This window comes from Colias philodice, chromosome 11 (assembly GCF_061535455.1).
Source record: "Colias philodice isolate Cphi_HAF_F1 chromosome 11, ilColPhil1 Martin Lab GWU primary, whole genome shotgun sequence".
Taxonomy (NCBI): Eukaryota; Metazoa; Arthropoda; class Insecta; order Lepidoptera; family Pieridae; genus Colias; species Colias philodice.
This window is the reverse complement of record NC_143096.1, coordinates 7,585,406-7,608,011: the sequence shown is the minus strand read 5'-3', so window position 1 is coordinate 7,608,011 and position 22,606 is coordinate 7,585,406. Positions and strand designations below refer to the sequence as shown.

Genomic DNA, 22,606 nt, shown 5'->3' with positions numbered 1-22,606 from the left:
TGCTATAAAATGTTTCTAGAAATTGCTAGCATTACATGAATCAGCTAAGTGGCCGAGAGCGGCAGGCTTGTTTATTTATAAACGCCGGCTAGGCTCGAAGTTAGGACGACACCGTGTCTACTGTGTCACGTATCAAAACAACTGGAGTATAAAAAAAGTTTCATGAGAAAAAGTGTCGCCAATGCGCTTAAAAACACTCTCCTGAGTCACTTGGAATTTACATACTGCTGAAAATAATTTTATGACGAATTTAGATTAGAGATAATTTATAAAAAAATGTTTTGGATCAGACTAGATTACATACAAATAACTTACAGAAATATGAATGCGTAAGCGGAGTGGAAAATCTTCTGATTAAACATGTGGTAATTGCAATAATTAGAACAAACTTAGTAATGACATAAAGGCATTTAAAAAAAGGTGGTACACGTCTATGAAAACACAAAACAGATGTTAAAGGATGTCGGCATCATAAATATTGGGGCATGGGAATATTAAATTAAATAGATCACGGTTATAACGTCATCGGTGATTTATGGTAGACAAGGTCATGGAACGGATAAGTGCAGTGTGTTTTGAATGAAACATTTTTAAACATAGACGAATTAATCTCTCAATTTTGGTCGGTCTTAATAGAAAACAGATTTTTGAATTCGAATACTCGAATACAATAAATCATTACTTAATTTATACGCAGTGGCGGATTTACCAGCAGGCTGAGTAGGCTGGAGCCTAGGGCGGCAAATTTAGTTCATAAATTTATTATTTCGGTTTACCAATTTAAAAAAAAATATTATGCACACACATAATACGAATTTCGAAAATTGGAGAGAAATATATGATTGGAGAGAAATACATAATATTTAACAAAAATTGAAATATTCTCATATGCAGTGCTAATTAATAATTATTTCAACATGAACAATTCCTAATTATGCACTAATGATTATGAACTTTTAGAATTTCGCGATTCGATATTATTTATCGAAATTTAGTAATTTTTACATATATTCTTCACTGATAGCTGCTATAATTTTTTCTCCGTTTACCTAATAATTATGAGATCTGCTTACTGCTAATAAAAATACTGACCAAAATTGACTAATTTTTATTAAATAAAAAACTAGTTCAATATCTTATAGAGATCATATTAATCAAATAACTGATACCTAGTTGAATGACTGTGACTTGACAATAAAAAAATTCCCTCCACAAAATATGAAGTGAGACAATTTGCTCATTAGAAAATTAATAGGTACATTTTAATACTTAATTATTTTATTTGCAGTAAGAAAAAGGTTGGAATAATCCAAATGAGCAGGCCTTAAGCGCTCATGTCGTATCTACACGAATTATTTAAATTAAATATTTATATCAGTAGATTTCATAACAGATAACTTTTTCGCAATGCCAACTTTTTCAGAAAATGCCAATCAGAAATCAGAATGAATTAATTATAATAAGATAAAACAATACTCAGCTGCAATTTTTCATTCAACGGCTTCTCTCCTGTAAAACAAGTACATATATTTAAAAAAAAATTGAAGTGAAAAAAATTTTTTTTCGAAAGTTACTTATCGTGTTTACTGTGAACACGATCATCCAAAAATTATTTCCTTTTAAATAAAAAATAATTAATCATAACCGAAAAAATAATTTTTATAAACTCAGCGATCATTTTTCTTTCCGATAAGTTGCTTTTTAAATAATATTCATGTGCATCATATTTGTAAGGTACGGTATAATGTGCGAAAACATCGGATTTTGATTTTTAGGCAAGAGTAAATATAGATAATAAAATAAAATAGAGATAGATAATAAATAGAGATAATTCTTTGCTGTAAAAATAATCAAGGATCTAACACGGTACCATAGTTCTCAATAATAACTAAGCTATTATTATTACGTATAGAGGAGACAACACGAACAAAATCTATGCTGCAAGCGCGGCGGCGCGGGGCGGCTTGTGAGTCAAAGATAGATTTTAGCGATGTCATCGACTCACCACTATACAGGCGAAACTTTGTAAATATTTTGCTTATTACTTATCAATTAAGAACAATCAATGTAACAAAAAAATATCTAATAAATAAATTATTACTTAATAAACTTATAATTTTAAAACTTTTAAAACCAATCAATGTTAAAAGAAATTGATACTTACTGAGTTACATAGGTAATTTATTTTCATCTTTCATGATTTAACTTTTTTTCAAATAATATCCACAGTACAATATTTTTTAAATGTGTAAAATTATTTTTTCCACTATAAAAATTTACGTCATCTAATATTTCTATCTAAACATCTTTCATACCCAATGCCGTTTCTTAAATTTTTAGTCTATGACAAATGACGCAAAAGGCGCCCGTCAAAATTTTTGCTCAAATGCTCAAACCAAGTTTTAACAATGATTATCTGATTAATTACCGATGAAAAGTTATTTCTTTGCACTTTGCCGCATTACTTGAATTATAAGTGCAATATCGCAACACACTCGATGATTGATGTTTGATGAGTTTCTTGGTTTTTTGCTTTAAAACAACAAGACATGAACGCGACCATTGCATCGCACTAAAGCGACTGAGTGCAGATAAGCCATATGGCTTATGTTGAGCGGAACATATGTGATGTAGGCGGTGTCGTCTCAATTGAACTATATGGGAAAAGTTGATGTAACGAGGATGATGGAGCACAAATTATTAAGTTGAAATTTTATTGATATCTAGAAAATTGATATGATTGTGGACTAAGATATCAAAATTTAGAGGCGGCAAAAATTGAATAGCCTACAGGCGGCAAATCTATAAATCCGCCACTGTTTATACGTATATGTATCTACTTTAATTTATTTTTTTGTCCGCAAATAAATTTACACAGTTTCAGCCCCATACAGATTTCTGATACATGCATGCAGTGCATTAGCATTAGACGGTGATAGGCAGGATAAATTGCATTATTATACCTAAAAAGGTTATAGGACAAAATCACTTCAATCACATATATGGTATCTATACAGGGTGTCCCACTATTGGTATACTAAGCGCGAAGGGACTTGTAGTTTTGCATAAACTGATCACGTAAAAAATACTTAAACAACAAAATTACGTCAAAAAATTTTTGCTTAATTTTTCCTGAAAATTCATGTTTTCTTCTGTAGCTTCGCGCAGCCGGCTTATACCGCTTCGCTAATGTGAGCATTTTGTCTATGAAAACATAATCTTAAACGATAGCTCACGTGCGGGTGGCAAAATGAGGCGGGTTGCTTGTGGGGGGGTACACATAGAGTTTTAAGAATTCATCTACTTATTTGAAAAATAGTGCGTCTGGAAGTATTTTTTACGAACTCAGCGTATGCAGAACTATAACCTCCTTTGAGCTTAGTATACCAAGAGTGGGTACCTGTATACAGGGTTACTTGTAAAACACCAGCAACCTTGCAGGACAAGATAGCTAACATCTTAAGTAACAACATTAGATAATGGTAAATACCATTACGTATTATTTTACTTTTTTCATCCTCGTATAAATACGATTTTAAATTTGTTAGATATAGCTTTGAATTCGTAAATGCGTTTGTGTGACGTAAAAATGTGCGCAAGCAGCAATATGATAAAACCATTCAAACACGGACGTAGATATTTATAACGCAAATCTCATCAGTTCCATTACCACAGACAATTTTTTCTTGTGACGTCATATTGATTAAGTACTACCGAAGTACATGTACATCCCTAATAATAGATCAGGTGACAAGTATCAGTTGTAAATTTAGGACGTCCTCGCCATTGACTCAGTGGTTGCGTGATGGATTTGCGCAAATCAGCCCGTCAATTTGTCGGCCTGTAGTAGGTCGATGGTTGTTTTCAATAAAAGTGTCAGTGACGGTTGGCACGACAGCGTCGCTGGCCGCATTTAGCTTGGCCTTTGGCCAAATTCGGTGCATAACACATCCAACCCCCTGCCTAATCACAAGGTCATCTTAGTCATAACGTTTAGCAACCCTCGATAACATCTCTGGGACTCCGGATGATGCAGTATTTAAATACAAAATAGATAGAATTCAATAATTTATATAATCTCGAAAGGAAACCGATTCATTGTCATTAATCGCTAAAACAGACATAACCCCATGTAAACTTAATGTGGAGGATATAGCAACATCTTAAATAGTAACGTCTGTTGAAAAAATACACATTTTACAATTATTATTTCATGAAAATATGAAACAAACGACTTGCCAATACGAAAAATCAGATGACCTAGCTATTGCATAATCCAGAATGTCACGGTCTCATATCTTTCAACCTTTATAGCAGGTGAAAAATAGTATGACATAACGAATAACAAGGCGTTCATTGCTCATCTGTTTTTACACTTGTTGTTCAAGGTGATTGACTTTTCTTTTCTCGCTTCACTTTGGTTGAATAAATAAATACAGGAAATGATTCTATGAAAGCAGAGTTTAGGATCAAAATATTAGGTATGTGTACCTATTAAAAATTCTTGCGTCAATTCTTCCTTATACTTTATACCTTCTATACAATGTTAAAACAAATACACACTTAAATTGATTGATTGTTTGTTACTTCCAGGTCACGCCAGGCACACCGGCAGGGCGGGACCTCGCTAGAGGCGACATTATTGCCAAAATCGACGACTACGACGCAAGGGACCTACGACACGAAGACGCACAGAATCTTTTTAAAAATGCTCAAAACCAAATCAAACTTGTTGTTCAAAGGTAATTTCAAATATTCCAATTCATTTTAACTCTAGACCTAAACATTAATAGACTTTACAACAATTTCGATGATTTAATATTACTAATAAGATAATTTTAATGGAAAACACTTTGTACAAGCAGACAAGTCATATATCTAATTAATTACTGTCCAAATTCAAGAAACATACGTTTTTATTATATAGTCCGAAATGTTCGACGGATGCAGTGCAATAAATACGAATCCTTGAACTCATTCTGGTTATATCTAGTTTCTTAATTTCATGGTAATCATTATGTTATTTTGTTTGCGTACCAAATTTAATTATACCGAAAATAATCTAACATAGTGATGACGCCTCCCTAGACGATCTTCTCAAGGCTGCAGGCGCTCTTATGTGCGCCCTTATAGTATATAGTATAGAATAGTATTGCCTTAGCAGTGCAATAGCCCCTTGTACTACGTATCATAAAAACATTAAGGTGATTGCAACGATCTGTTCCCAGCCAATATCCCGCTAGATGGCGCTGAATTCTACATTTCTAGTTTATTTGAGTTTTTGCGTAATTGGAATAGTCATCAAACCTAGGAATAGTCATGGCGGTTACTGAATATTATATTTTATTGAAATATGTTATATCATTGCCTTAAAATCCACCCAATTCGGTAAAATTATGCGTTTTAACATCTGTCATTGCATACAGGGTCGTTTACACACACAGACGTATACAAAAATGATAAAGATTTAACTCTAGATGGCGTGAATGTAAAGCGCGTCACACACGGTGAAGATACTACCTATAATATTTTATCTAATCTAGTAATATTTTATATTACAGTATCTTAAGGTATCCGGTATCAGCGTTCTGACCATCATTTTTCTTTTTTCGCTGTAGAACCGCCATCCTGTTACAAATGACCCACAAAGGAGAATGACCACGGGTGGTATCGGTAAAATTTTAGTTGTGCCACGTATTCGTTATATTGTTAATTCCTATTTGTATTTATAATGATCATATGTATCAATATTAAGTCTTAATTAAACCGGATAAATTGAAATAATAGTAAAAGTAAAAGTTTTTCTTTTGAAACATGTATGACTACGTATGGAATCGGTAAAATACTAGTTGTGTCACGTGTTCGTGATATTGTTAATTCCTATTTGTATTTATAATGATCATATTTATCACTATTAAGTTGTAATTATACCGAATAAATAGAAATAAAAGTAAAAGTTTTGTTTTGACACTATCGTATGGCGTTGTGTGACTCGTCTTCATAATCCATTGAATCGGATTCTGTAAAAGTAAAACGTAAATTATATAATAAAAGAAATGAGTCATTATAAACTTACCTAGTAAGGCAATGCCTTTGATGTCGCACGATGCCGCCGCGCCGCCAGTGTAGGTACTTCTGCTGCTACATGAAAATATGCTAGGGTTGCAACAAATGGGAAATAAAACAATTGTGATTATTACTATTATGATGTAATCATTTATTCATATTATGTACATTCAAAACAATTGCTATTATTAAATCTGATGTAATTATTTTTTCATAAATATATAATTATTATTAATTACATAATATATTGCACTGTGAAATATTTACGTATCACTTTATTTTTGATGTTCTTAATTGTCTTTTATAAAATTTAAGTGACGCATTCGCATTGGGATCAACAATCCGATAAGAAAAGAATGGAGACAACATATACATAGCTTTGATTTCAATTCTACAGATACAAAATATACAATCTATCTAAAATGATACAACGGATGTTTCCTGCGTTTTCTCGTCAAAATACCGAAACAACGTAATTATTGTATAGTAGTTGGGCGTGAAAGTAAAAAAACAAATGAAAAGTGTTTTCCATATGATTATTTATTAAATTTACGCGATTAAGAATAATTTCAACGATACAATTTAGTAACCGAGAATTCAGAGGATTAAAGAAAATACCTGCCTGATCATTTTATCAAACTCTAAAAGAATTATGGTTATTTCGCATCACTCGGTTTATTAGTTTGGTAATAATTATTAAAGGTAGTTACAACCCTAGCCATTGAGTCGAACGGTAGGCAACACAATATCGACTTTGTGCGGGTACATATGGTACATTTCTTCTTGCTGTGAAGCGTAATTATTATTATTAAGATTTTTTAGGCTATTTTGAATCAGCTGTTCTAATTTAATTCTAGAAATTTATTAAAACGTGATTTTTTTAAAAGTATATTATGAGTTTATAAATACCTCAACCAATAGTTATTGTGTCCTATCCTCATTTCTTTATATCTTGGTAGTTAACTAAAGTGTTAAATTTACATAACCTCAACAACAACATTTACACTGCCACTGCACTAAAACTAAACTAACTAGCTCTCTAGCTATAAGAACCATCCTCGTACTTCAAGGGATATAATAAAAAAAGAATTATCGAAATCGGTTCAGCCGTTCTCGAGTTATGCGCTTACCAACACATTTTGCGATTCATTTTTATATATAAGACTAGCGGTCCGCCCCGGCTTCGCCCGTGGTACATGTTTACGTTTTCTCTACATAAGAACCATCCTCGTACTTCAAGGAATATAATAAAAAAAGAATTATCGAAATCGGTTCAGCCGTTCTCGAGTTATGCGCTTACCAACACATTTTGCGATTCATTTATATACATATATATACTAGCGGTCCGCCCCGGCTTCGCCCGTGGTACATAATATTTACGTTTTCTCTACATAAAAACCATCCTCGTACTTCAAGGAACATAATAAAAAAAGAATGATCGAAATCGGTTCAGCCGTTCTCGAGTTATGCGCTTACCAACACATTTTGCGATTCATTTTTATATATAAGATAAGATTATGTGAAAATAACCTGGAGGCGTAGTCTCGACACATTAGTCGGTAATTATCGACAACTAATTTATAGTCCCGTCTTCAGCAATGAAAATGATGTCGCTTAATACCTCTCCCTAATTTGATGGAAGTATACAATGGATACATATTTGTTTATAATTTTTATTCTTCACAAAACTTTCCGTAATGTGTCAAAATATTTATATAATAACAGCCTTGTATTAATGTATTTTTATCTAAATTAATAACATCATTATTTCAAATCCGTAGATATATGAAAAATAAATAAAATATAGATTTCATGGATTTGGAAAATCATTTCTTTGCAACACATTCGAATATTGTCAAAACAAATTATTCTTTGACATTGTCAATCGTTATGATACCGACGTTTGATCTCGACAAGATCTCGAAGGCCCTTCTCCCATTACGCTACCGGTATCCTACACGTCCGCGACTGTTTCGCGCGTATCTCTTTGGTAGAAAGATAAAAAATTCTTATTACAATTTATGTTTCTTTCAATATATGGATGAATCCAGTACCTACTTCCTACTTTTACGTCGTCACTGGAATCGCTCGACATAGCGTCCGTCTACAAAAACGAGGCACAATAATGATGAATTTAGTCATTTTTCAGTCGCATAATATGCGAGCATCGGGCAGCGAGCAAATATCTAACTAGTATTCTACTCGAGTATCGTATTCTAGAAGTATCGTAATGGGAGAAGGGCCTTACGGTTTGTGTGGGTTTGTAGATACGGTTGATAATGTCGGAAAAATTAAAGATTATTATAATTTTATAATAAAAAAGATATTTCACACTTCCGATGCTAAACGATTTAACGCAATATTGTTTTCTCTTATTTAATGTTATTGCAATTAAAATAAAATAAACAAATAATGTTTTATTTTTAAGATGGTTTCAAAATTTTATTGAAAATGTTAAGAAGCCTCTTATATTATATTAAATAAATATTAAAATATGTAGTGTACTGCTGTCTGCATTTATTCAGCCTAAATTATTGCATTCATATTCGATTAATTTCTTTCTGAACTTCTAGGATAATAAAATTATACAGATGAATACAAATAAAAAACGATCGAATTAAGAAAAAAAATTATTAGAAAAATTTAATTTAACAGTTTATAATAGCGTAGTTGGCTCAAAACCATCATCTCTCATCAACATAATTGTAGTAACTTGTTCATCTGTAAATTATAAAATTTATAGATAAATATTTATATTTATTGCATAAATAATTACCCGTGAACCGCTAAATCAATTGCATATATTCATCTTTTGCTTATTAACTGTAATAAAATATACAATGATGCACATAATATAATATATTATATACGAGAACGGCTGAACCGATTTTGATAATTCTTTTTTTATTATATTCCTTGAAGTACGAGGATGGTTTTTATGTAGAGAAAACGTAAATATGTACCTACCACGGGCGAAGCCGGGGCGGTCCGCTAGTTATATATAAAAATGAATCGCAAAATGTGTTGGTAAGCGCATAACTCGAGAACGGCTGAACCGATTTCGATAATTCTTATTTTATTATATTCCTTGAAGTACGAGGATGGTTTTTATGTAGAGAAAACGTAAATATGTACCACGGGCGAAGCCGGGGCGGACCGCTAGTATAATAATACAAGCTAAAAATACAAGTGATACAAATTATCCGTTCCGTCCTTAGTTTTAGTTCCGTCAATTTCTATGATGTCTTAAAGATTTCTCGAAAGGCTTCGAATTGAGCAGAATTATCTTGTAGAGCTTTTAGAGTCTTTTGATTAGAATTTTATTGCACTTCACAAACAACAAAATATTACTAAACTAAAACTAATAGCTTTAACTATATAAAAACATAACGCAGATTGATATTTTCTTAGGATATTTGTTATCCAATAGATTTATAGGATTTTTAAGAACATAGTTAAAAATTATCCTCTTGAAAACACAAAATTTATATTTATTTTGATAGAAATATTATTTTGATTGATTGATGTCAAATGTCAAAAAAGTAAATAAGGAGATTGCCATACATGGAATTTTGGATTCCATGAATATGTAATAAATAGAACATTAATTAAACGATTGATATAAAAAAATATCGAATTTGATTAAAATTAAATTAACTGCCATGTTTTTTGTGCATAACATGTGCTTTTTTCATATGCAATTGTATTTGTAATAATGCGAAAAATTTATGTAACTAATTTTAATTTACTATATATTCCATAATATCAAGGTAAATTTCTTGGAAAAACAACACTAAATTTTTTAGGTCTATACTATAGTTACTGAAAATCGTTAGTTACCGACCGATTTCGGTCGAGATCGATGTCGACTAATGTGTCGAGACTACGCCTACAGGAAGGTGAAAAACATATTTACGAAAACATAGTAACATAATACCTATGGCTGTCGCTACAATAATTATATTTCAATTTTATCTTTTTATACCTAGTAGAACTGGCCGACGAATAAAAAAAATCGTATTAGAATAAATACAATAAATTACGGAACAAAAAAAGGATTGTAACTGAATTAGGTATGTTTGTTTCTGGGCGCACCGTTTTCGACGACGCGAGTCGCGACGCGCGACGTAAGCGTATAGGTATAGGTACCTACTTTGCTAAAACAAACTAATAAAATTGTGTGTCTGTCTGAAAATTCGGAAAAGCATATTTTGCAAGTTTGTAATTACTTTGATAGTTTACCGATTTATAATAATTGTAATTGTAATTGTATAATATATAATTTGCAATGTGGTGAAATTTCATAAAAATCACGGGCCAATTTTTTGTTTTGAATCCCACCGAAAATATAATTGCGTTATTAGAATAATTAATTACTATACCTACCCACGATCAATTATTACAATATAGTCTCAAATGCATACTAGAGAAATATTGCAATTTGATTCAATTAAAATGCATAGCATACAAAAATAAATTCACAACACAAGAAATTCCGCGCGCAAATCATAGCGCGTGTCAATGAAATCAAGAATGTTTTATATCAAGCCGACGCGGATGACGACGCGACGCCGAACAAAAGTACCTACGACGGACGACCACGCTTCGAGTTGCCAAACAACATGAGTAATAAATTGTTTACAAAAAAAACAAGTTTTCCATTTTTCTGTATGAGTAGACAGAACTTCAAAACGCCACCTGCTACGGTTTATATTATGAACGATTGTTATAAAAATAAAAGTTATATTTGTTGGTGTAAACTATTTTATTGATCAATAATTTTGGAATTTAAAATTGTCAACATTGATTACAATAAAACGCAGTTTTATTTTATTACACTATTGTTTTTTTTATCAAAACATGTATTTGAAGTACCATATAATATTATGCTGATCCAAGCATTTTCACTCAAAACTAATATCACTAATGATTTGTAAAAGTAAATTATTTCAATATACATTTCATAACCAACATGTAAGAATAATTATTATTATTCCTACCTACAACAACAAACCTAAAACACTATTTACTATGGGAAAATAACCAGGAAGGTGAAAAACATATTATTATTTACGATTTCGACGCACTCGACTTTTAGTAAAATATAGTAGGTAAACATAATATTATGGTTTTGATTTTTGCTACTAGTATAAGAAAACTGCGTGTTCAAACTACTTGTTTGTCTGTCTGAAAATTCGGAAGTACTTTGGTAGTTTACCGATTTATAATAATATTGTATATATCGTTGTTTAAAAAATATTCAAACACAATAAAATATGATATACTGATTTATCACTGGTTTCAGTGATGAACTGATGAGTCAATTATAGCCACTATACTTTCGTCATACGTGTGTATGATTGATGTGATTTGCAACGTGGTGATATTTCAGAAAAATCACGGGTCAAATTGTCCCACCGAAAATATAACTGCGTTATAAGAATAACTATACCTACGATAAATTATACATAATACAATATAGTCTCAAATGCATACTAGTGAAATATTTTATTTGAATCAATAAAATAAAAAAAAAATAAAAAATAATAATAATACAAAAATAAATTCACAACACAAGAAAATCCGCGCGCAAATCATAGCGCGTGACAATGAAATCAAGAACTTTCGAGCCGACGCGGACGACGAAGGAGCCTAACAAAAGTACCTACAATCATAGGCGGCTCGTGACAAAATTGTATGGCCGTGTTCACTTGAAATAAAACAACGAAAATAGGTACCTACAATAGCGTTAGCAGTACAAAAAAAATGAGCACCACATTATAAATGTCTATTTATACACTAAAAATTATAGAGTATTTCAAAACGAATTCAATTATTATTTAGCAATAATTAGAAAATCCCCGAATTTGCATTCGTGATCGTATTCATAGTGTTTGTCTACACTAATATTATAAAGAGGAAAACTTTGTTTGTTTGTTTGATTGTAATGAATAGGCTCATAAACTACTGGACATTTTACCAATGTTTGCAAGTTTGTGATTACTTTGATAGTTTACCGATTTATAATAATTGTATACTTATATCATTGTTTAAAAATATTCAAACACAATATGATATAGGTACTGATTTATCACTGGTTTCAGTGATGAACTGATGAGTCAATGTTAGCCACAATACTAATCACTTTCGTCATACATGTGTACGAACTATGATTGATGTGATTTGCAATGTGGTGAAATTTCATAAAAATCACGGGCCAATTTTTTGTTTTGAATCCCACCGAAAATACATATATTACTAATTGCGTTATTAGAATAATTAATTACTATACCCACGATCAATTATTACAATTTACAATATAGTCTCAAATGCATACTAGAGAAACATTGCAATTTGAATCAATTAAAATGCATAGCATACAAAAATAAATTCACAACACAAGAAATTCCGCGCGCAAATCATAGCGCGTGTCAATGAAATCAAGAATGTAATTTTATATCAAGCCGACGAGCGACGACGCCGAACTAAAGTACCTACAGTACCATTTACCTTCAGTGTACAATACAGTTTACAGACCTACGACGGACGAACAATAATGAGTAATAAATAAAAAAAAACATAGTTTCTAAGGTCATTAGTTTTATTTTATTTTATTGTTATTTTCTTTGAACGATTGGAAATGAAATTACTCAATTTTTACACAGAACTTTGATTTATTAGAATTATGCTCATTATGCATAAGATAACGAACGCGAATGCACGACATCTAGCGCGTCAATGTCTAAACATCGCCTTTCGTTTAGACATTGACGCGCTAGATCTGTAATAAGTATATAGTCTATGCGCTAGATGTCGTGCTTTATGTCGTGTTTTGCTTGGCAAAAGTCACGCACACTACTGTAGAAGTGTCAAATTTTTCCGGTATTTTACTGTTGTTTTTCTAAGTAAATATTGTAAATTATTGATTAAAAAGGTCGAACGCGCACACATTTCATTATAGAGAAGTGATAAAATGATTAGTTTTAAAGAAATAGTGTCTGTGTTAAGTGTTTAGAGGTAATCAAAAATGTATGGAGGGACGGTCGGAACATCAACCTTAACATGTAGCTTTTATTTTGATTTTGTTTTTGTCAAAAAATTGGCACAGAACTAAAATTTACTTCATGAAAACTTAAAAGAAGTTTGCAAATGACTTCTTCTTCTTGATGGCGTCTCCCAAAGATTTTGTTTGTAAGGACTTGTCTAGTTGAAAGATTGAAACACAGGAGTACCTCGAGCCCGCATTACTACAGCATGCCGCGGTCGCCGAGCAGCTATATAGGCCGGTCACCCACACCGTCGTTCTATCATTACATGTATGAGTAAGATCTGTCACTCGGTGTCGTTTGCACGATGTAGCTAGATTCACTTCAATGGATATTAATGCCGCTTTTTTCGTTGTAAGTGTAAAAATAGGAAAATATTATGATGTTAAAATAAATTTGAAAATGCTAATTTAACCAGTTAACTTTTAAAATATTAAACTCAGAGTATATGCGTGAAATGTCAATTTGACAGACTGTAGTCAAAGTATAGAATATAATTAATTTTAACAAACAAAAAACTGAACATTGGAAATTTTCTGTTGTGAAGTTTTGCAATCCAGTTTAATTTATTTTATATCTTTCAAATTGTGATCTCTTTAAGTTTATCAGGAAATAATCTAAACACAAATTTTTAAACACCACAAATTTTCTTGGAATCACTTTCAAAACTATTTTAATTACCTACTTTAATTTAATTTCGGAATTCCGACCCTACTTTAATTTCGGAGCGCGATCTTTATTCGTAAATTCAGTTAAAACTAAGGATGTTGACACATTGAAAATAGCCAATAGAAGCATTATAATTAGCATGGCCTTCTCTGTGTCGTGTCTGATTAAGAACTAGTAGCGTTCTAAGCTTAGTTTTGTGCTATGAATAGCTCATAATATGTAATGATTTATCAAAGGTCGACTAGTCAGGTAAAATATATCTGTTGACGGTTGTAAATTTAGCGAACTCAATTCTGGATCATTCTGTTTCACATATAATATGTAGTCTCTAAATAAATTGACCTATTTCATGTTTTATAACCGGTAGATTTTCTCAAGCACTGTTGTGGCTTTGCTTGATTCCACAAGTAATAAAAAACACAAGCTAGGCTTATTACTTACGTAAGATTGAAGAATGCTTAATATAATATTTGGTAAGTTATAAAACAGAATGCTCTATCGCTGCTTCATGTTTAAATGTTAAGTAGAATAAAACTCCGCTTATTTACTTTCGCCAAAATTAATATAGATAATTCTGTATAAACTTAAACTACCTAACTAATCTACAATATTCTTAATGTTTTACTATTCAGTCCAATAAAGAAATACTGCACCTAGTAATAATGTTATCCAAACTACATGAATATACCAGTACTACGCACTATACAAAACCGACCTTTTCGGAACTTACAAATCTTCCTTAACGCTCAAATAACTGAGTGTTCCATATTGCACGTTACGTAGCTATAACAACACACGTTACCTCTAGGGACGCGGAACGGGAAGTCCCTCGAGCCGCACCCATGGCCCAACGTGCACCTGTATCCAATGCTGTTCCACCACCGTTTAGGTAAGATATCCTTACGATTGATTGGGTAAGGACTAAAACGTCAATGTAATGATATGTATGGATGCATCGTAGAAATGTGTGTACAAAAAAGTATTTGGGTCAAATGTTATTTTTAATCATCCCAATTTTAAATACCTCATCAGGTTTGAAGTGACCTTTGAAATTTGATTATATTACAAGCCATAATATCCAGCAATATATGGCCATAATGCTGTGTATAAGGAAATTTTGATCCTTATGTTATCGCTCATCTCTGAAACCTACATATAGTCATAACTCATAAGTCACTACTTAAATATAGTAAAAGTTTGACACAACACAAAAAGCAGACTCAAGGTACAATAAAATTTATAAACTAAACTACTACTGGTGGTAAAAAATCATATAACTTTTGCTCAATTTATGGCATACTTCAGTTTCGAATCTTTGAAAACGGATTAAATATTTCTGCTGCAAATATCAAACGCGGGCAGCCTTAACAGATTTTCAGTTAAAACTTAAAAATTACTCTTTTTTATCGAAATTCTTCAAGAGTAAACCCAAGAGCTTATTTTTTTTATTTACACCAGGACGCCAAGCCCAAAATCCGGGCAGAGCAATGCGTGGCGTGGACCTGAATCTCTTCCACGAAGCACTCCGCTATTGCAGCCACAGTTGTCAGTACAGCATGAAGGCGAATACAGGAGCCTAATGCTGTCACCCGTCTCCTCTCGCAATGACGATGTGGTTGACGAGTCTATCGGTAGCCAGGTAAGAGTTGACAAAATTTATATTTTGTTAAAATGTAGACAAGTAAAAACTGTTTCTTTGATAAAAACATAGACGGAAATTATTAATAAGAGTTTGGAAATTAACATTTTTACACGCACACTTCGATTTTCGAGGTAGAAATATGTAACTGAAAATATGTTACAAATGGCTGTCAATAGCTCAATAATAATGATGAAAGTTTCTAAGGTATATAATATATATGTATATTTATTCATCTTGTTACTGTTTTTATAGTTGCCAACATTAAATGTACGGTTACATGAAAGAAAAAGTGATACAGAATTGATATCGTATTAAACTCCACAGGTGCGAAAGAGTAAAGTATAGTGCCCATTCACTAGTTACTATTATGATGGCCTGCCAAAATGAATCTTTATAGTTTTTCAAAGCCCTCAATCGTAGAAATCATATTGCGTTTCTGCCAAACAATTTTGCCAAGTGCGTTCCCTTGTGTCATTTTTCATGCGCATATTTCGATAGTGTAACATGGTCTTTACATCTCGAGTATTTGGGACAGAACCTTGTGAAATGATAATAAATGATTTTACTTCGGTTATAAATTTATAATAAAACGATTTATGTGATGTTGAAAACGTATATAAGATATTAATCACTAATTTCTTACGAAGATTCTAACTTCTAACTAAAATCTTAACATGAGATATTATGTAGATCATATTATGTGCTTTAAGACTCTTATGTGTATAATTACCGCACATTACCATAATAATAAATATATTAGAGGTAATCAAATATATAAAAAGAGATAATTACTAAGTAGGTAGGTCGACTTAAATATGCGAATATGTATTATACAATAGCTTTTACTTGTACCTAATTTGTTTTGAGTATGTAGCTACATTGTATTTGAATAGGTATATACTTTACAAATTACTACACAATGTTTGCGTTTTATGTAGTTCTGCTGCCTTTTGCTCCTACGTAAGTATTTGATATAACTTCTACTGTTGCTGCATACCTCATAATGGGAAAATTGTTTATTATTTTTCCCATTTATCGATCTTCAATATTTTTCGCACGAAATAGGTTACCCAAGTTCTAAACGGAGACGGGCCGTGTAATCTGGCGCTATGCCAATAACGTTCTTATTACGTTATGTTATTAATTAAAGTGATGAAGCCGATGATATTCACAGATCGGACGTCATTTTGTGTCCATTATTCTGAGTAATAAGTGATTACCTCAGATGTTCTAGACTGATCCCAAGTAAAATTATATATCAGAATGTTATTTATTTGTGCATATATTTCTGAAACTTAAACAAAAATTGCATTATTTGTGTTAGACGATTCGTCGGTCCGGGATTTATTGGCCATCAAAGACAATGCGTAGACGTTAAAAACAGGCAATAATAATAATTAATTCGCGCGTCTCCTTCAAGGCCTTAGGGTGCTAGAGATCTCGCCCACGCTGACGCCTATTTTCTCGTCATATTTCCAAAATAGATGCATTGAAATTGGTGTTTACTGTGGGAGCGACTGGAGTCGCAGTCCGCGATCGCACGCTCAACGACACGTCCGTCTAAAATAGTGTTACAATGTCGGTCAATCCTAATTTCTTCCCGAACGGATACCAGGACCCTAAACATCCAGAGGAAGAAGATGTCAGAAATTGGGTGCGTCGATACAAACTTAACTCTTGAATTTGTTAATACTAAACCTGTGCAAAATAAACTAATACAAATGAGTGGAAATATAAAGTTTACATACTCCTACATATACTTAAACATAATATCATGAAACCGTTCAATCTTGTGAAACTTTACGGGTGATTCGTTATCTCGAACATTCAAGCGCAAACTAATTTGGGAGCACTCGAAAAGCGGCTTGTGTTTCACGATTATGTGATGTAATAACTACAGTATAGCGATACAAATTTTAAGAACTTCTAGCACCTTGATTTGGTAATAAAAGTTCTGAAACGTGTGTGGTATGACTGTGTTTATCATTTATTCGGAAGTCGTCCTTTTGGAACTAACAGAACAATAACTAACAAGCAAGTTTATTTGATACAATAAACATCAATGATACCCAAAGCTTTACATTTGAATTGTTAGGTACATTTTTTTTAATACATACCGTATATTATGTTTAAGAATAAAACTAATTGCTTATAGGGAAATATGTACAAATTATGTATAGAGGCGTCTAAGTGACGCTTCTCCTCGTATAGCTTGTGTGGTAAAAAAATAGAGTGAGTAGGTAAGTCTATTGATAAAATTATGTATAAATACTTGAGTAGTTTTTGAATTAAATCTTAAAAAAAAAAACAATATTCAAATATGCATTTCCACCTTCTAATGTCAGCATATAGATATAGTACTAAAAACGAAATATTCCTAAATATCTCCTAAAGCTTTTCGAATAATAATTAACAACTGAAAGGGAAAGTCCCTTAGGACTATTATAGGAATATAAACGTAAATATATACTTTTTAATATAGGGGACGTTTGATATAATATAAAATTATAGACAAATTCGAAAGTTTAAGAAAATGTACCAATCAATTCTAAAATTTTCCGCTGCCCAATAGTTATTTAATCGTCTACATATTCCAATAATAAGTGCCCAAATAAATTCCACTGAACAAACAAATATCTGGTAAATGGCAAGATCAAATAAAAGAAGAGTTATTATGATACAATTATTTAAACCATTAAAAAGCGCTATGTACTCTAACAAATTTATTTGATGCCCAAACGCCAGCTGTAAAAGCTATTTTCGCTTCAATGTCACAGTACAAACTTGTTGTTGTATGGTTAAATCTGAATTTTATGTTTTCTATTGACCTATTTAATTTATTCGAATACTCCTTTAACTATAGAGTTGAACGTGCAAAATATGAAGCTCTATATAGCTCTATATAGCTTCATACTTTGCACGTGTGCATTGCGTTCTCATAATAATTCACACGTCGTACATAATAATTAATTTTCTTATCCAATTTATATTGTAACAGATGTAAAAAACCTCATACTTACAGAAATTTCACAAAAATCATCAACAGCTAATGTATTTCAATTTTAAGTCGTTTGAAATTTGTTTTTCTTACAAGAAGCAATAACGAAAAATTGTTTCAATGAGAGTGGGCCAAGAAATTTCTTCGATAAAATTTTGCGGAAAAATTTTATGAAACGGCCGAAGTAATCAATTGCGTCAGCGCTCTAGCTTTGTAAATAGCGAAATGAACGGAAATAAATGTCGAAATTTGTTGTTTGCTCATTGGCACAATTCGCAACGGCCGCGGCGGATATAATCCTTGGAACCGTTAAAATCACGTATGCCTCATTCACGTGAAATTGCTCTAACATAAACTGAGTAAGGTTTTACTACGTTAACCATTCTATCGACGTATAATTCAAATAATGTATTTGATTAAATAAATAGAGGTGTATTTAAATGTTATATTTGTATACCCTTTCGTGAAGGTATGGGGTACTTTGTTTTCTTCATTTTCACATGATACTAAGTGGTTACTCTAATTTATTTTCAACATGAATTATTACGTACATATTTTCGTAATAAAAAGGAGCGTCGTGCCAATCACGCCGACGATCAGTGTTAGTAACTAATTGAAAATGTTTTGTTTAAAGAATGTCACGGTTAATGTTAGAAGGTTGTAAACTCAAAAATAGTTTACATAAATAGTTTGTTTGAAGAATGTTAGCCAAATGTTCCTAGAGGTCGATTTACTACTAACTGTACCAAATCACACAGGGTTCTACGAAGTCGATTATGATCAGACTTGTATCTTTGGATTGGACTATTATTGTGTTCGGTCATCGCTTTCCATACAGTAAAGTACTAAAGAATACAGAAAGAAAGACACAATATATACAATTATGTGAAAGTAAATTTGAAAGAGTGTAAACTGTAAAAATATCAGGAGTAGTGTAAATTTTTCTCAATTGGATATCCCTCCTAATTTTTACAACAGTTTAGACATTTTTTTTTTCAACTAGACTTCTCATAGAAGCGCTTATCATCAAAATACAAAGAAATTATTTACCTACCACTGGTTCGGCAAATTCTACGGGCCTGTCAGGCCGGATAAGTTCTTAGTTCCTACTGTTTCACACAAATAAAATGACCCTAAGATATTACTAAAGTCACAGTAAAGTTATAGATAGATCGTGTTCTAAAAGGGCAATTTAAAACACAGCTGATTGCCTGTGTGTGAAAGAGTGCTTATAAACGACTATACCTACTCGTTAAAAAAATGTTGATGTATGGTCAATCTATACTGATATTATAAAGTTTAGCTTTGTTTGTTTGTTTGAACGCGCTAATCTTAGGAACTACTGGTCCGTTTTAAAAAATTATTTCGGTGTTAGATAGCCCATTTATCGAGGAAGGCTATAGGATATAATTTATATCATTACGCTAAGACGCGGGAGCGGTGCCACGCGGGTGAAACCGCGAAGCTAGTCACTAGATAGTATAAAACAAAGTCGCTTTCTCGGTCTCTATGTATGCTTAAATCTTTAAAACTACGCAACGGATTTTGATGCGGTTTTTGAAGTGAAAACTTCTTTAGCGGCGTTGGGTATAAAATCTTAAACTCGCGTCAGGACACGTGGCCTGATCGAAAAAGCGTAAGACGGATGTTTTTTTTTTTTGCCCTTATATTCCATGCGTAAGACGGATACCATTCCAAAATATCAAACATGCTGAACGTTAATATAATCAAGTTTTCACTTCTGCCGGCACTCCCGGAGTGCAACCCGTCTTTTTTTTAATAGATAAAGTGATTCAAGAGGAAGGTTTTAGTATATAATTTATTAGGTTTTAGACAAAGCGGGCGAAGCCGCGGTCGGTAAGCTAGTATATTATAATTGAGCATGTTGTGCAGCCGTACCGCACGACGCCGCTGGTGCTGCCGGGCGCCAAGGTGCGCCGCGAGCCGGGCCCCACGGAGAGCTACCTGCGCCACCACCCCAACCCGGCGATGCGCGCGCCGCCGCACCACGACTACCGCGACACGCTCATGAAGCAAAAGGTATGGCTTATGTTTTGAAGAGAAATATCTTTTGTTTTAAGGATGGTTAGGATGGGATAGGGAATTTTGAAGAAACATAAAATCACGTATGCCTCATTCACGTGAAATTGCTCTAACATAAACTGAATAATGTCTTACTACGTTAACCATTCTATCGACGTATAATTCAAATAATGTATTTTATTAAATAAATAGAGATGTGTTTAAATGTTATATTTGTATACCCTTTCGTGAAGGTATGGGGTCTTTGATTCCTTTTAGGGATGGTTAGGATGGGGTAGGAGAATTTAAAGACACTACAAGTTAGCGATTGTTATTTGTTTGTGATGTGATGGGAGAATTTTAAGGAAAATTTAAGTGAATTTAGCGCTTGTTTCGGGTTATTTTTGGATAGGAAATAATAAAATTCTGTTCCTACTGCAGTAGGTATATTCAATATTGGGTAGTTAAGTTTTGCGAACGTCAAGTTGTCTAAAGGAAAAAAAAATAGTGTAAAATAAATGTAGTGTAGTTAAATAACAACTCTTTCAGAAACATAGAATTGTTTTAAGTTCTCAGAAAAGTTAATGAGGTGTTAATGACTTAGTTTTATATTGGGACACATTAGCTTAGATTTTTCAAGAATAGACGTTACAATTTAAAAGCCCTCAGTAACTATGTTTATTAAAAAGCATGAATAACATGTGGGCTGTAATAAGTACATCATAAAATATGCGATGAAATTTTGTTTTGGCTGTACGAATATTGGGTGCACATAATTTTAAACACGTTTTCCCACTTCTAAATGTGTTTTTAAAACTTGAATTTACAAGACTTTACTTATGAATATGACACAAATGTTTTGGCAACGATGTTATAAATATTTTGAAATAGCATTCACTGATAAAAATAATTTATATGCCACGAATTCGTAAGTATGTTAGGTACATATCTACATAGTACATACAGTATGCACGGACGCACAAATCATAACGCATGCACACAATCACACTTGTACAGAATATTTCTATAAAGCTTTAAATGTTGAGCACAATTATAATATTTGAGTCTAACGCTAAGTAAAATGGAACTTTTTTGGAAAAACTCAGGTGGCCGAATCGGTGTTGCAGCGAGTGGTCGGTGAAGATGCGAATAAGGTGGTTGTAATAATTGTTTGGAATTGCAAATAACTTTCACGCATGGTTCTCGACGTAAACTTTCATGAAATCACAGTCATCGCATAGATCGTAGCGAAATTAGCTAGCCATTGCAAGTTATAAATATCAAGTTTTTTACTTCTATGATTCATATAGTTAATACGCCGTTCTGTAATCATCCGTTTGTGGATAAAAGAAAATTCATTTCAGTTTTTACATCACTAACTTCATTCATTTCTAGAAATTGAAACAATCCAGGGAACGGAGTAATAGAAAGTTAAAAATTTCAATTAATAAATTAAAATTACATATTACTAAAATAGCGATGTACCTATTCCTTCCAAAAAGTTCAACTACGCAAGTACCAATTTCGTTCTTGTGTGAACTATTCTATTTTGGAATAGGTATTTACCAAAGATACCATAATATTCAGTTTTCTTTTTCTTCTCATAATTACATTCTTTATGCACTTTTATTATATCTTCTTGACATATTCTTGATAAATTTGGTTTTCACTTAATATTCTACTTTCTTAATGGTGTCCAGTTTTATTTTTCCATCGAGCTCAATGATGTCAAATATCATTTTATTTGTGTTTGTTTGGTTTGAAGATCATCGGTGTTGCTAATTAATATTATTTCAGTAATCACAATAACATTAATTTATTCCAGGTTGTGCACAAACAATTTAACTCACCAATCAACCTATATTCAGAACAGAACATTGCTAATTCTATCAGGCAACAGACGTCGCCTCTGCCGTAAGTATTTCTCAATATTATCTAATTTAGAAATGCATTAAATTAGATGATTAATGTTTAGCTCTATAGATTCGGTAAATCTTTCATATTAATTAATTCAGAAGGTTCGAATCCTTGAATTATATCGGCCATTTCGAATTACCGCCAAGGAATCATGTACTATATAGTTTTGTTTTGCTCCTCTAAATATACCTCACTCGTATTTCTATTAAAGTAGGAAGTAAAGTACAAAACAGCATACCGCACGAA

At 32.3% G+C, this 22,606-nt stretch overlaps 1 protein-coding gene across 6 annotated transcripts in view; it reads left to right on the top strand.

Annotated features, from left to right (window-relative positions):
- Zasp66 (PDZ_signaling and DUF4749 domain-containing protein Zasp66) overlaps positions 1-22,606 on the top strand; it is a 28,789-nt gene that overhangs the window by 3,132 nt on the left and 3,051 nt on the right. For 3 of the 6 annotated variants that reach the window (XR_016316299.1, XM_089700989.1, XM_089700987.1), the window contains 7 exons: positions 4,594-4,742; positions 13,293-13,382; positions 14,590-14,670; positions 15,240-15,420; positions 20,315-20,461; positions 21,550-21,597; positions 22,269-22,357. Coding sequence is in view for 5 of the 6 variants with exons in the window: in XM_089700989.1 (XP_089557115.1) it covers positions 4,594-4,742; positions 13,293-13,382; positions 14,590-14,670; positions 15,240-15,420; positions 20,315-20,461; positions 21,550-21,597; positions 22,269-22,357 (785 nt within the window). In the remaining variant the exon portion in view is untranslated. The remainder of the gene's footprint in view (positions 1-4,593; positions 4,743-13,292; positions 13,383-14,589; positions 14,671-15,239; positions 15,421-20,314; positions 20,462-21,549; positions 21,598-22,268; positions 22,358-22,606) is intronic. The other 3 variants (XM_089700991.1, XM_089700990.1, XM_089700992.1) reach the window with 3 other exon arrangements.